General features: G+C 43.3%; 2 protein-coding genes across 8 annotated transcripts in view; both read left to right on the top strand.

Moving 5' to 3' along the window:
* The window catches only part of ADAMTSL1 (ADAMTS like 1), a 690570-nt gene extending 688175 nt beyond the window's left edge, over positions 1 to 2395 (top strand). For all 7 annotated transcript variants that reach the window (XM_065549471.1, XM_065549470.1, XM_005297670.5 and 4 more), the window contains one exon: positions 422 to 2395. In XM_065549471.1, the coding sequence (XP_065405543.1) occupies positions 422 to 528 (107 nt within the window). In that variant the 3' untranslated portion in view covers positions 529 to 2395. The remainder of the gene's footprint in view (positions 1 to 421) is intronic.
* A 154-nt stretch (positions 2396 to 2549) lies between these two features.
* Positions 2550 to 16493, top strand: part of LOC135972245 (uncharacterized) — a 39039-nt gene continuing 25095 nt past the window's right edge. The window contains exon 1 of the mRNA XM_065549475.1: positions 2550 to 3409. The gene's annotated coding sequence lies outside the window, so the exon portion shown is untranslated. The remainder of the gene's footprint in view (positions 3410 to 16493) is intronic.

Here is a 16493-nt window from a genome sequence, read left to right as displayed (position 1 = left end):
AGATCAACCAGTGTGGACCTCCCAAGCCAATAAAGTACATAAAGGTGCCATGGAGTGACTCTCTTAAAAAAGCAGCTCCTTATTTTATATATATCTTTAATGCCAACTTGACAATAGGGATATCTCCTGTGGGTACCCAAGAGCAAAATTCCCACAAGTGCAATAACAGCCCCAAGGTGCAGGTATCCCACTAACCTGTCAACAGTATTACTACTAACCCAGAACTCCCCTCTCTGATTGTGTGGTCTAAAAGCAACCGCTGGATGTTAAATTCTTCAAGCCCATGTCTGTGTAGATTCTTGAGGCACATGTGCACCTCCGGGGAAGGTCCACATGGACAAGAAATCTTGAAGAACCACAGTTACTGGGAGGTAAGTCACTGTTCTTTCATTGCATCTCCTTTTTGTTCCCCCTTTGCCAGTGGAGTGCAGAGACACCACCAGGTACTGTGAGAAGGTGAAGCAGCTCAAACTCTGCCAGCTCACCCAGTTCAAATCTCGCTGCTGTGGGACTTGTGGAAAAGCATGAAGATGAGAGCAATTGAGATAGGGAATCAGAGGCATCAGCCTTTGCTTCACTACAGGAAGGACTGTTATAAAACAAATGGGACAGAATTCAGTTTTCTTCATTTTATTTATTTATTTTTATTTTTTATTTTTTAACTTTACTGAATCATTGTTGTAAAGGACTTGGCAAGTTTTCCCTTCAGTGAGGCTGGGAGATGGAATGCAGCAAAGCACAGTCGTGGTGGGAGACCAAAAAGAAAGAGAAGACAAGCAACATGTCGGGCCTGAGTGGAACAGAGCTGCCTAGAAATCCTCGTACAGGCCTTGTGATACACATCAACCAGCAGATGGGGAAAAACACCAAAGCAAAAACTCCCATTAGCAGCAGATCAGACCACCAGGGCATGGATCAAACAGCTTGACAGATCATGGACTACTGAAAAAAGGGATTGAACTAAACATTCAGCTAAGCAATGGGCAGAGACATCATTTGCCCTAGATGGGTTTGTTAACATAAACGTGTGGTTTTGGTTTTTTAAAACTGCTATCCTAAAGCTGTATTCCTGTTCTCTCTCTCCCTCTCATGCTAAGAACTTAGGATCTGAAAAAGAGGTTAAACATTGTGCAAAAGCATGAATGAGTTTAAAATACACCTAAATAAGTGCAAAAAGTTTTTTCTCTCAACATAAAAAAATGAAGTACAGTATTACGCAGAAAAGGAAAGTGAGTGACAGAATGATCTGTTATTGACAGGCCAACGTGCATACCTGCCATCACTGCACTGTACAGAGCACTTATAGGAGGGGTTGTATATATTTGTGGCAACAAGAGCTACTTACCATGCTGCATCTTAACATGATTAAAATGTATCTGGGGAAGAGAGAAGCCTGAGATTCCAGAGTTATTGGGCTTTCAGATCTGGGGTTTTGGTCTATTTCTAACTTTGAATTTGTAGAAATGATTTCTATGTCCTGCCAGTGTGGAATTTTTCTCTCAATTACAGCCAGATCCTCCAGTGATAATTATTAATTTATCAAGAAGGAGAATTCAGCTGCTCTGATTTGTTATAGTTCTTTCTGTCACGTAGACATGCAGAATGCTACATCATCAGCTTTGGCCCCAAAGTGGTAGCACAGATTCCTAAAAGACACACCAAAAAAGGTTGATGCTAGTAAGTGAAGCGGTTATAGTCCATGAATAGAACTCTACAGTCAGAGGTGAGCTGAGAAGTGAGTGTCCAATTTCACATTCATAACATGATTTTGCCTGCTCATTGTGATTCTCTCTCCTAATTGCATCGATAATCAAAAATCAAGTGCTTCATCCTTCAAGGTGCTAGCATCCTCAAGTCAGTGTAAATCCAGGTTGCTCAGCACCTTGCAGAAATCGTCCTTAACTACAAAGTTTGAATTTGAACTTACCCGAAGTCTGAGGGAGAGGTGCCCAGATCCAGAGTTTTGGTTTAGGACTATCTCTAAATGTAAGGTTTGGCTGGGCCTCTTGTAGCACCCCCAGTGGGACTCTCGTCTTGTGATGCAGTAATAAAACACTGTTCAAGTATTGATATGTTGCAGCTTACCTTACATGTGGATATTTCAACAAGCCTGGAAGTTCTCTTGTGAGGTTAACACCAGGTCCATTGCATTAAATTGCCTCCAGTTTGGTCATTCCAAAGTGTGTCTGGCAGGGAACACTCTCTCTATAAATGGGTCTCTGAGAAATCACGTTGCTAAGAATCAGTGTAACTTTTATTTAAAAACAAACAAAAAAAAGTCTTTTTATGTATGTAAATGTATATCTTTTTGTGTATATTTATTAGGATTCCTTGTATAAAAAGTGCAATATTAATAATTGTACATTGTTGTCCAGATAAAAACTATTTTGGGGACTTTTTTGTGATCTCCCTGCAATTTTGTTCCTCTAAAATTAGTGGTAATAGTGTAATTTTCCTGTTTTTATTAGCACTTTCATTTAACTTTGGATACGTTTCATTGTGTACAGATTGCTTCATAAACTATGACAATTGGGGGGGAGAGGCTTTTCTACTTGTGAAACTATAGTTATGCATGGAATGAGAAGGACAAATTCCTTACTAATAATTTGGTGGTTGTTTCTAGTACAATAGCTAATGAAAAGCATTGCAGGGAAGTATTTACATTTTTTAATAGCAAAACATATTCAGACAATCCCATGTTGGATATTAGCCGTGTAACTGTGCTTAGGATAAACACTTGGAGACAAGGTCTGGCAAGGCCACTGTGTCCCTTTCACACCGTATAAATATAATTTCAGATGTTTGTCCTATGAATTGTGACTTGGCAGCACCCCCATAAGATGATGAGGATTGCTGAGTATTATAGAAAGAGGATTTCCTTGTCAGAAAACCTGTATTTATATCATTTTTGTACAGATAATGCAGCTTATTTATTTAATTACTTTTGTCTGACTCGTTCTTTATTAACCTTAAAACAGGAGCTACCAGGGTAGCAGAGCTTTCAAGGTTCTCCAGCCTCCTCCTCTATCTCCACAGTTGCTCAGGTTTGCAAGGCTAATCATCTCCATGCCATCGCCAATGGATCTTGTAAGTTTCTTGAACAATCAAATGCACACTTAGGGGGAAATCCTGCCTCTGTTTGCACTGGCACACTGAGCCTGAAAAGCAGTGTGGCTAACTCTCCCCATGTGAGCATGGGGGTGGGCCATGAGTCAGGAACTAACACAGATTTATTTGCTCACAAACACCCATTGTGCAAGAAGAGGGTAGTATGTTGCAACCACTAGAATAGCCTCAAACAACAGTGACTTGTACAGCTGAGCCATATCCCAGGTCCAGTTGGGAAGGAGGATTGTCATTCCATGGCAGATATTCTGTCCTCCCCAGCCCTACAAATCCTGAATAAACAGTGAGTCTGAATTCAGTACACACAGGTATGGTGCATCTGTTTCTGCCCAGCTGTTGATTTCCACGGGGCTCAGACTGATAAAAGTGATGTAGTCGTTATATCAAAATATTTTTTTAAACGCAAGCAAAGGTATTAATCCTCAGTTAGGAGTATGTCTGTGCCAAGTTTCAAGTTTCTGCTGGAGCCCTTTTCAAACAAGTGAGGTTGCAGCTTTTACAAAGGGAATAGTGATTTTGTTCGCTCTCCTGTAATTCAAAACCTGATCTAGTTTTTCCAATAGGTGGCTTTTAATTGTAAGTTTCACAGGAAATTCCACATGGAAAAGTTTTTGGTTTAAAAGAGTGGGGGGGGGGGCAACTTGTGACTGGGGGGGGCGGGTCTAATCTAAAATCAGAATCAATCAGAGATTAATTAAAACCTCACCCTTAACAGTCACTTCTGAATTTATTGGCAGCTGAATACTGCTCAGCAGTGACAAAAGGATTCCACAAAAGCCCCTTTACACAAAGACTGATGTTACCTGGCTCCGTGCACTCTGGTAACAAAGTAGCACAAGGAGCCATATTTAAAACAGGGTTGTCAACAGCAGCTTCCCAAAGTCCAGACTTTGTATATTATTTCATCCACCTGTAATGGGTGATTTCATGAGGGGAGGGACAGGAGTAGCACTATGTAAAATGGCTTCATGCTATTTTGTGGCTAAGATTGTTTGAGAATAAAAGAGCCCCCGGAAGCACAGTTGCTATGGAGATTGAGATAAAGACCATATCCTGTGACCTGAACTTGGCAGTAGCTGGACATTTTCTAGATGTGAAAAGCAACGTTTTAAAACGTTTAAAATGATAGTGCCATCCTATAAAAAGGAAAATAAGGACAACCTGGGAAATTACAGACAAGTCAGTTTAATTTCTGTACCAGGAAAGATAATGGAGAAAATAATTAAGAAATCAATTTGCAAACACCTAGAAGGTAATGAGGTGATTGTGACATTGCACTCTATATGTTTATGGAAATATGTGTATAAGTGTAAATATGATGTAACTGGAATATGCTTTATGCAAAAGGTCTCTTGTATGGTATCATTACAAAGCATATAATCTACTGGGTGTATTCATCCTGTTTGTATGAATGTATCATTCTTGTATCTGAAATTAGGAAGATGAAATATAATTCTGAGGCCCTATTTTAGTTATGCAAAGTGTGGGCCATTAATGGTGGTTTGGAATCTTGATGGCCCCCATTAATTAGGACAATTGGTTGTAGATGACTCTGTTTACTTGTAAGCCGTCCTGTATATGTGTGTGCCAGTGAGTGAACAGGTCACATGATACTGGAACTCATCTTTAACCTGGTGCTTTTCCATTTAGAAGGAGGGAGGGATCTCAGATTGAGACAAAGGATTCCCGCCTTGTGCCAAAGCTATAAAAGGGAGTGGAACAGAACAAAGGGGTCCCAGTCATGTGGAATCCCCTGCTTTTCATCTAAGATGCCTGCTGGAACTAACAAGAACTGTACCAGAGTAAAGGATTGGGCCCAGACTAAGGAGGAGTCTAGTCTGTGAAAGAAGCTTATTGGAACATCTTTGAGGGTGAGATTTACCTGTATTCAGTTTCTTAATGTATTAGGCTTAGACTTGCATATTTTGTTTTATTTTACTTGGTGACTTACTTTGTTCTGTCTGTTATTACTTGGAACCACTTAAATCCTACTTTTTATTCTTAATAAAATCACTTTTGTTTATTATTGAACCCAGAATAAGTGATTAATATGTGGGGGAGCAAACAGCTGTGCATATCTCTCTATCGGTGTTATAGAGGCCAGACAATTTATGAGTTTACCCTGTATAAGCTTTATACTGAGTAAAACGGATTTATTTGGGGTTTGGATCCGATTGGGAGCAGGATGTCTGGGTGCTGGAGACAGGAGTACCTGCTGAGTGGTTTTCAGTTAAAGCCTGAAGCTTTGGGGACGTGGTTCAGACCCTGGGTCTGTGTTGCAGCAGGCTTGTGTGTCTGACTCAACAAGATAGGGTTCCGGAGTCCCAAGCTGACAGGGAAAACGGGCTCAGAGGTAGTTTCAGCATGTCAGGTGACAGTCCCAAAGGGGTCTTTGTGACCAGACCCGTCACAGTGGTGTTGTCAACAGGATCTGTGCACAGCTGAATGCTTTGAGACACTGGTAGTGATTTTAAGTGAGTTTTAAGTGTGGTGGCCAGAGAACAGACAAAGTGGTTACTGGTTTGTTATTTTCTGTTTGTTTATTTCGGGTGAGGGAAATAAGCACAAGAAAGCAGGAAAATGACCACCAGTGAGGCAGCTACAAAATTAGAGTTGGCCAGACTGGAAGCAGAAGAGAAGGCAAAGGACCGTGAGTTTCAAATGTGGCAGGCAGAAATGAGGCTCAAAGAAGCAGCTGTGGCCAGAGAAACCATGGAGGCCCAGAAATAGGCTCAAATTAAAGCACAGAAAGCAGCTCACGAAAGAGCCATGGAGCTAAAAGACCAAGAACTTGAAGACCAGAAAGCTGCCCAGGTGGAGAAGGAAAGAGAGAGAGGAGGTTTTAACTCTGGAGTTAAAAGACAGAAAAATACAGGCCCAGATTGAGACCCAGAAGCATGAACTGGCTGTAACGTAGTGGAAGAGACAAAACCCTTCAGCAGTTGGCTCCACTTCCCAAAAAATCCATAAATGGGAGCGGTTATGCCTGTAGTATGATGAATCCAGTGATATTGCCAAACATTTCATCCCCTTGGAGAGACTTTGCACTCTCCATGCAATTCCTGAAGATCAAAAAATGATCTTTGGTTGCAAAATTGACTGGGAGAGCTCTGGACATATTCAGTAAGATGACTATTGCTGATGCTTCAAACTATGGTAAATTTAAGGAACTGGTTTTGAAACAGTTTTTCAGATTACACCTGAAACTTACAGGGTTAAATTCAGGAGTCTTAAGAGGGGATCTGGATTGAGTAATATGGCTTATGTAAATGAAATGAAAAATTTGTTAGACAAGTGGGTGAGGGGAAAAGGCATTACAAGCTTCGAAGAATTGTATGATTTGGTTACTCAGGAACAGGTCCTGAATATGCGCAGTGATGATGTAAAGCAGTATTTGTGGGACAAAAAGGTGAATGCAGTGGGGGAATTAGCTGGGTTTGCAGACTCTTACGAGCAGTCACAAGCTGCAGTTAAACATAAACCACTGGCAGAGGGGTACAGGGTTGGTGGAAAGCAGAATCACCATTTTACCCCTGGGGGAAAAAAAGGCTCGTCATTCACCTCCCCATTCCCCTGTTACTTGTCCCAAGTCTCCTGTACAAGCAGTGAGCATATGCATGCTGTTAAGCTTAATGGCAAAGTGCTCCAAGGATGGAGAGACACTGGTGCAGAAATTTCCATAGTCAAGAGGGGCCTGATCCAGGAGAAGGATTTGTTACCAGGAAAAATGGCAGAATTAGAATTGGTGGGAGGTTACAAAGTCCTTGCACCTTTAGCTAAGGTACACATGGAAACTGGTGATTTGCAGGCTGAACTGACTGTTGCAGCAGTGACACATAATTTTCCACCGTTTCTACTGGGAAATGATTTTTTCGATGTGGCGGAATCTGTCCCAGGGTTTGTTAGCAGCAAGAAGGAATCTTGTGCTAAAAGCCCCAGGGGGAGGCTGAAGTCACATGTGCTGCTGGGGGAATAGGAGAGTGTCTCTCTAATTCCTCTAGCAGTGGAGAATGCAGCTTTGGGGCAGGGTGGTTGAAACCAGTTCCTACAGCCCCGGGTCTCAAGGCAGATCCCTGCGAGAAGGGCTGGATAGAGCCAGCTCCTGTCCTGTGATCATCTCCCTCGGGGAGGGGGATGTTCCACCTTGTAACAGGGAGGCCTTCCCAGCTGCTGACTTCCAGGAGTTGCAGGAAAGCAGGGGACAGGTCCTGCCCTGGGGTGCACAGAGCCATGTATCCCGGAGATGGAAGTTGGGGTCCTGGTGACTGCTGCAGTGGGAACAGACCCCAAGGGCTCTGTAGCTGAAAGCAAGCCCAACTTGAGTGAAAGGGGGAATTTTGCTGGCCAGTGAAAAGTCTGTCATAGCTGGTAGCTATGAGCCCACAGCTGGATAAGGGTCACCTTCCCTTTTAGGGGACACAGGAGTGTCTGCCTCAGAGGGAAGTCCAGATGGAAGGTATGAGGGGACAGGAGGGACCGCCCACCTTTTGTAGGAAGGCTTTTCCCCAGGAGGAGGGTGAAGGATCTGCATCTAAAATGCCAGACCCCCCACCTATGGAGCAGGTTTTAAGGGAAGACTGGGGGTCAGATCTCCTGGAGGAGCAAGTCCACCCCGCTAACCTTTTGGGAACAGAGAATGGGGTGACCGAGGGGATCTTACCAATCCAAAGCACTCCATTGAAAAATGTTGTTCCTGCTACCTTTGTGAAAGATAACACTGTCTCTTCAAGGCTGGAAAAAGGAAAACTTTGCATTTGGGAAGCTTCACAAGGGGGTGAGGTCCAACATAAAGAGATTCCAGAGGGAGGGGCTGAAGGCAGGCACCCTTTCCTTGCCGAAACCTCAAACACATGCCTGAATTAAGAGCCTTCTCCAAAGGGGCAGAAGAATCTGTAGCTGAGGACCTACCATGGTACACAAAGGGATTGGAAAATGGAATAGACACTGAACAAGTCAAACTGTGTGAACAAAGTCTATCTGTCATAAATTGGCTGTTAATCTTGTGCCCTTGCTTCTTCATCTATGGGTCAAGAGAAGGGAGTTAATACTAATGGTAAACCTTTTAAAGATGTGTAACATACCTCATTTGTGGAAAAAACTTTTGTACATGTTAGGGATGGTAACAAGACAGTCCCACAAGCATATTGCTTTTCAGCCTATACCTGTAAACAGGCTTAGAGCTTGGCACAGCAGCAGAAGCATAACAGGCCTACACTGCTGTGTGGATGGGGAAACTGAGGCATGCTGCCTCGTGGCATTGGTGGCTAAATGCCAAGACACCTACACTTTAGCAGATATTGCCATCTGCATTTTGTTAGCAATACTGCCCCCCAACATGTTTTTAGGCACCCAGGGACCAGGAACACAGAACTTTGCTAGGACACCTGTGAATGACATCATAGGGTTTAAGGGTATTGGAAGGGGGTGTGACTAGAGATAAACAGGGATTTTACATGTACTGCCTCCGCCATGGACAGTGTCCAAGACTCCGGCAGTAAGTTCAGGAGGAGGGTGTGATGTTGCACTCCATATGTTTATGGAAATATGTTTATAAGTGTAAATATGATGTAACTGGAATATGCTTTATGCAAAAGGTCTCTTGTAAGGTATCATTACAAAGCATATAATCCACTGAGCGTGTTCATCCTGTTTGTATGAATGTATCATTCTTGTATCTGAAATTAGGAAGATGAAATATAATTCTGAGGTCCTATTGTACTTATGCAAAGTGTGTACTTATGCAAACCATTAATGGTGGTTTGGAATTTTGATGGCCCCCATTAACTAAGACAATTGGTTGTAGATGACTCTGTTTACTTGTAAGCCTTCCTGTATACATATGTGCCAGTGAATGGGTAATGAAGTCTCACAGGACATGTGAACAGGTCACATGATACTGGAATCCATCTTTAACCTGGTGCTTTTCCATTTAGAAGGAGGGAGAGAACCTAGAGAGAAATAAAAGATTCCCGCCTTGTGCCAAAGCTATAAAAGGGAGTGGAACAGAACAAAGGGGTCCCAGTCATGTGGAATCCCCTGTTTTCACCTAAGATGCCTGCTGGAACTAACAAGAACTGTACCAGGGAAAGGATTGGGCCCAGACTAAGAAGGAGTCCAGTCTGTGAAAGAAGCTTATTGGAACATCTCTGAGGGTGAGATTTACCTGTATTCAGTTTCTTAATGTATTAGGTTTAGACTTGCATGTTTTGTTTTATTTTGACTTGGTGACTTACTTTGTTCTGTCTGTTATTACTTGGAACCATTTAAATCCTACTTTTTATTCTTAATAAAATCACTTTTGTTTATTATTGAACCCAGAATAAGTGATTAATACCTGGGGGAACAAACAGCTGTGCATATCTCTCTGTCAGTGTTATAGAGGGTGGACAATTTGAGTTTACCCTTTATAAGCTTTATACTGAGTAAAATGGATTTATTTGGGGTTTGGATCCGATTGGGAGCTGGGTGTCTGGGTGCTGGAGACAGGAGTCTCTGCTGAGTGGTTTTCAGTTAAAGCCTGCAGCTTTGGGGACATGGTTCAGACTCTGGGTCTATGTTGCAGCAGGCTTGCATGTCTGGCTCAACAGGACAGGGTTCTGGAGTCCCAAGCTGACAGGGAAAACGGGCTCAGGGGTAGTTTCAGCACATCAGGTGACAGTCCCAAGAGGGCCTCTGTGACCGAATCCGTCACAGTGATAAGTAACAGTCAGCATGGATTTGTCAAGAACAAATCGTGTCAAACCAACCTGATAGCTTTCTTTGACAGGGTAACAAGCCTTGTGGATGGGGGGAAGTGGTAGATGTGGTATATCTTGACTTTAGTAAGGCTTTTGATATAGTCTCGTATGACCTTCTCATAAACAAACTAAGGAAATACAACCTAGATGGAGCTACTATAAGGTGGGTGCATAACTGGTTGAAAAATCATTCCCAGAGAGTAGTTATCAGTGGTTCACAGTCATGCTGGAAGGGCATAACGAATGAGGTCCCGCAGGAATCGGTTCTGGGTCTGGTTCTCTTCAATATCTTCATCAATGATTTAGATAATGGCATAGAGAGTACACTTATAAAGTTTGTGGACGATACCAAGCTGGGAGGGGTTGCAAGTGCAGGATTAAATTAAATAGGATTAAAATTCAAAACGATCTGGACAAACTGGAGAAATGATCTGAAGTAAATAGGATGAAATTCAATAAGGATAAATGCATAGTACTCTACTTAGGAAGGAACAATCAGTTGCACACATACAAAATGGGAGATGACTGCCTAGGAAGGAGTACTGCGGAAAGGGATCTGGGAGTCATAGTCGATCACAAGCTTAATATGAATCAACAGTGTAACACTTGTGCAAAAAAACCAAACATCATTCTGGGATGTATTAGCAGGAGTATTGTAAGCAAAACATGAGAAGTAATTCTTCCGCTCTACTCCACACTGATTAGGCCTCAACTGGAGTATTGTGTTCAGTTCTGGGCACCACATTTCAGGAAAGATGTGGACAAATTGGAGAAAGTCCAGAGAAGAGCAACAAAAATAATTAAAGGTCTAGAAAATATGACCTATGAGGAAAGATTGAAAAATTGGGTTGTTCAGTCTGGAGAAGAGAAGATTGAGGTGAGACATACCCGTTTTCAAGTACATAAAAGGTTGTTACAAGGAGAAGGGATAAAAATTGTTGTTCTTAACCTCTGAGGTTGGGACAAGAAGCAATGGTTTAAATTGCAGCAAGAGTGGTTTAGGTTGGACATTAGGAAAAACTTCCTAACTGTCAGAGTGGTTAAGCACTGGAATAAATTGCCTAGGGAGGTTGTGGCATCTCCATCATTGGGGATTTTTAAGAGCAGGTTGGACAAACATCTGTCAGGGATGGTCATAATACTCAGTCCTGCCTTGAGTGCAGGGGACTGGACTAGATGACCTCTCGAGGTTCCTTCCAGTTCTATGATTCTATGAAAAGCTGGAATATTTGCTGAATATAATAATCATGTTACTTTAAAAAGGGACCCTTCATTCCCATGTGAATTATGCTGCTGCTTTTTTTTTTTTCTTGCAACAGGCACACAGAGCCTGGTTTCCCCCTCCCTCACTTACACCAGTTTGACACTGGTGTACATTTGTTGGCCCAGATCCTGTGTCGTGGCTGAGGAGTCCGTGGCACACCTCCCTAGACAGAATGGTGCAAGGGTGGCTTTAAGACTCTCTTGTGCTCCCTTGATTCTCTGCTATCTACACCAAGTAAGCCCCCAGTACAACTTGGAACAGCCTGAAGGCTGCTCTAAATTGCACCAGTTTCCAATGGCCCTAATGAACAATTATGGAAGACAGGGGTCACTAAGACCATTGGGTTGCTCTGGGGATGGCCATTGACCCCAACCATGTTCTCTGTCGTAGTCATGGAGAGATGGAATGATGGTACAGTCGCTGCTACTTTAGGTCTTTGGCTGCTGAGGCACCTCATCTGCAGAGCTCCTCGGCCAGTTATGCTGACTTTGAGGCTGCTTAGGATTTGGCCCCTTACTTCTTTTTTTTTTTTTTTTTGCAGCTTAGTGAGAACTTATTTATGAGTTTTCAAGACCAAGCCATTTAAAGAGTGAAGCACAATACAATGTTTTAAAGGAGAGGTACTATTCCACCACACACCCTCCACATGTCCTCCAAAATTACTTTCTCCATCATCAAGTGAGTTGAAGAAGGAGGCCACAATACTGCTTTTCCTGTGATGTGTCCACTTGTGCTATTTGACAGGCAAGATGGTTTTGTGTTCCGGGTTGTTGTTTTTTGGCTTCAGGGGAGTTGCTCCAGATTTACACTGGTGTAACTAAGGGCAGGAGCTATCCTGATATCACTAAGGGTTTGTTCCTCACTAGAGACAAAATTCTCCTCTTGCAATTGCACTGTGGAGCATTATGGGACATTCCACATTTGTTCTTTATACAGATTTTCCATTGATGCCAATGAGACATCCATGCACTCAGCTAAATCCTTCCGCCTATGCAGGGGTTGCTATTCTGTGAGACTTCCCAGAGAGTCCACTCCCCTTGCACCCTGCAGAGCACTTGCTCTCAACCATTCAGGGCAATTTGGCTGGCCTGGGACAGGAGGAGGATGGCTCATGTGTGCTATTAGCTAAAAGCCCCTACAGAGGGTGAACAAGCTAAATGTCACTTGTTTTGGATGTGGTCCTCCAGCCTGTCTGCTAAGGCTGTACATATAAATGTGTTCTATAAACTCTGCATTTAAGCCTTTACTAACTAAATGTTTTATTTAGTTCTGTGCCGACATAAGTAAAACATGGCAGTTTTATGTGGCTGAGAAGGAAGTGGGCACTGGAAGCCTGTACTCTTGGTGCACATAAATAGGGTTTGTTTAGGCAGAACCCTTAGCAGGATGTGATTGAGTGCATGGTCAGCATTTAGATACACATACGTGGTTAAGATCACACCAGCATGGGAAACCATTTCCCCTAGCACCCTCCTCAGTACTATAAAACCGTCTGCTGCCTCTAGATCTCATGTGGGGTTTGGGCTGACCTCATTTACAAATCCCCAGGGCCAATGGTGAATCACAAAAATAAAACCTGAACCAGAAAGATCAGACCAGACAAGCCATGAAGAGCTTAATCACCAAGCAAGGAGCCAGGACATTTTCCTTGCCTTCTTTAAGGAAACGTTTAATGGTTGGGCTGAGGAGTAATTTGGTTTGGGCTGTGTTTTTTCCTTTTCCATGCACTGTTTTTTTAAGCATACATTATTGGTTTAAGTAGCCTCTGAGGTTGGTGGATGCTTGTTAAAACACTTCACTTACTGAAACATTTATGGAGTCAGTTTTCAACTAACAGGCCATCCTAGTGGTTTCAATACCAAAAAAAGAAAATCTCTGTGTCAATCCGTTATATACAAATCACAGCAAATTAAATACAGCTGTGCTCAAGGGGGGTATTTTATTTACTACTTTTAGTGGGGCAGAGCGGGTGAGTAGGAGATGAGGGCAAGGACCAGATGAAACGAGGCCCAGCATTTCTCTGTTTGCCTGCCTATCTTGATGTAACATGATAACTTCTGAATGCCAAATCTGATGGATTGCAAATGTTTAGGCAATGTTCTATGCATCAATAGGCAGACCCCTGTTGACTTTAGTGAAAACTGGAAGAGCTATCATTATTTAAAAAGTTGCTCTTAACTCTCCGTAAAGTCCCTAACATCTATCCAGTGGCTGTTTAGTCAGCAGGAGGAGCCAGAGGGAAAGGAGAGTAAAGGAGGCTTCATTCCTTCCTTCCTCCCTCCTAACTCTCAACATCTCCAGTGCCTGCTTCATGCAGTGGGAAAGATGCCAGCTGTCGGCCTGTCCCTTCCAGTCCAAGAGAAAAAAGCTATTTGGTGGGGAGGGGAAGAGATACACAGTATCCCTGGCATGGGGAGAATGCAAAAAAATCCAGGAATGGGGAAACCCTGTCATGCAGGAGGGACAGAATGGGAGGGCACATAGTGTTCCAAGTATGGGAAAGAAGCTGAGTTTCTGTAGAACACGAGGGCAAAGAAAAAGAACCAAGTCACTGTTCTGGAGTCAGCGGGTCTAACTTAAGTCCTAATGCTAGTTATATTCATGTTATGCATGTGACAAACCTAGACACATCACTAAAGCTCATTTAAAAAGTCAACACGGACACTGTGCAGTTTACAACTTGTCCATGAAATTCCTTGTGCTCTAAGCAGAAACCTCTGTTCAGAAGTAGTAGCAGTCCTGTTGTTGGGGGGGGGGGGGGGCAGGTATGTGTTTAGTTTGTAGCTCTTCAGGGCAGGAAAGTTGGTTTGTTTGTTTTTTGTCATTTTACCTGTTACACTGCACCATGTACACTTAAGGTGTTATGTGGACCACACCAAAAAAAAAAAAAAAAAAAAAAGCCAAAGGACATTCTAGTGGGATTTTGCAAATTATTTATTCATGTGAATAAATTAGGCTCCTTCTATTATTCTGGTTTAGTTTTAAAACAGTAAAGCATTTTATTAAGGTACAAGTCAGCAAAAATACATAGCTAGCTCCCATGCTGTGAAATCCCTGGAAAAAAATCAGTTCCATTGATTTGGCACATGCTTTTGTGGAGTGGAAGTTGGTGTAGTGTTTGCAGAATCTGGACTTTTGTTATTAATGTTTGAAAACCAGCAGTTACTCACACGCTGTAACATTTATACTTAAATCCATATTGATACTGATAAATTCCATATGGCAAAATACAGTAAAAAAGATAGGTTTACATCCTAGACACACGCTGCTCCATTTTCATGGTCAGGTTAAAGTGAGAGTGTTAAATTAACAGGCAAAGAGCTTTACTGTATAAGAAGACAAATTCTTTCCCCAGCACTTAACCTGAGTAGCACCTTTCATAGAACCTGTGTTCCAGAGAGTTTTCAAAATATCTGTAATAAATAGCAGCAAACAGCGAGAAAGAGATTAGCAAGTAAAATCTTTTCAGTTGAGATTTGACCTGAGATGGTTTATTGATGCGCCATAAAGTCTGTTACAGGTGGCACGAGCTGTAAAAGGAGAGAGTTCTTGCACCAGCAGAGGTGAGAGAACATTTACTAGATGTTAACACTGAGAGGGACCATTCTGATCCTCTAGTCTGACCTCCCTGTATAACACAGACCCTGTAATCTCATGCAGTTCCTCCTACATCAAGCCCAGAACTTCTGTCTTAACTAGAGCATGTCTTTTAGAAAGGCATCCAGTCTGGATTTGAAGACTTCAAGTGTTGCAATGATTAATTAAGCTCAATGTAAAAAAAAAAATACTTTATTTCTTGTCGGAATTTGTCTAGCTTCAGTTTCCAATCACTGATATAGAACTTGCATTCCCAAGGGCTTCAGAGGGCTTCACGCATATAACTAAAATGCATATTATACATAGGATCACTTCAATCTATTTAAATGGAGACACCTCTGTGGTTGAAACAGAGTTTCTCTGCAACACTACACAGCAACAATGCTTAGCACTTGAGATTAGAAATTAACAATACTTTAGATCATGATTGCTCAGCCTGTGGGTAGCCATCCACAATTGTGTCAATGGCCTGGGGGTAGGGGAGGGAGTTACTGCGCCTGTGGGGAATGGGCAGTTGTGGGGGGCGGGAAGGGTGGGAGGCAGAGAAGGTGTTGCAACCTAGTGCATGGGTCAGAGTGCTGCTCAGGTTTCTCCCAGCCACCCCTTTGTCTTGATGCTGGGGGATGAGGGGGAGGGGAGCTGTCCAGACCAAATTTGAGTGAGTGCTGCTGTAACCCCACTCCAGGTTGCAATGCCATGCTCATAAATGTGGTCCAACCAGCCCCCACATCAGGGGCCTGGGCCAAACCTGAACGGCACTCCAACTCTAGAGAGCAGAGAGCTGAGCCCAGCCAGACACATGGGACAGGAGATGCACTACGGTACGCACAGTACACTTATTTAGTACTTACTACATTAATCTGTACATTATACAGCATGGGTAAGAAATATTTAATAAGCCAGATTTTTTTTTGCACTATAGCTATTTTCTGGGTCATGATGGGCCATCAAGGTTTACAAATGGGTCGAGAGCCTGGAATGGTTGAGAACCACTGCTTAATTTACAACTGATTTCAGGGGTGGATTTTAGGAAATTGGCCTGGATAACAGAACTAATGTATCTATCTTGCAGAAAAGCACCATGGGAACTTAAATAAGCACCAGTGGTCAGGACCTTGGTTTTCCATCACAGCCAGAAGATGCCACCTCCAGTTGCACCGTGACCCACCTAGCAACATGCATGGGCACTGCTTTAGCACTGACTCAGAGGGAAATGTGCTACTTCAGAGGTTCTCAACCTTTTTCTTTCTCTGGCCCCCCACAACATGCTATAAAAATTCCAGGGCCCAGTGAGGGGGGACCCTTGGGCATAGGTGTAGTTTGACTCTATTTTGGGAGGGCAGGGGCCGGCAGGGCTCCTGTCAGCTCTGCAAGGCGGGGTCAAGGGAGGGAACACCACCTCCACCCCCTGACTCACCTCAGCAGGCCACCCACCCAGCCTGTCTGGGTTGGGGGGAGGGGTGACCAAAAATTATAACTCAAAGGTGCAGGGCTCAGCTCAAAAAGTTTGAAAACCACTCAGGGTGCAGGCAGCAGGTAGATGGGGGCTGTGTGCCGGCAGGGGGGTAGCTCAGGGTGCAGGGAGGGGCTGTGTCGCAGGAGGGTTCCCAGTTCCCCGAGGGCTCTGCCAGCCACAAAGCAGGGTCCCCCGCCCAGGTGACCCTTACCGGCTGCATGAGCAAAGGGGGCTGGGAGCTGAGGAGCAGCTTCAACCCCCTGCAGCAGCAGGAAGCGAGGAAATGCTGTGGCTGCCTGCTCCATGGCACCAG

Source organism: Chrysemys picta, chromosome 6 (genome assembly GCF_011386835.1).
Source record: "Chrysemys picta bellii isolate R12L10 chromosome 6, ASM1138683v2, whole genome shotgun sequence".
Lineage (NCBI taxonomy): Eukaryota > Metazoa > Chordata > Testudines > Emydidae > Chrysemys > Chrysemys picta.
Note: the sequence above shows the minus strand (reverse complement) of the source record. Positions and strands in the feature narration are given on the sequence as shown.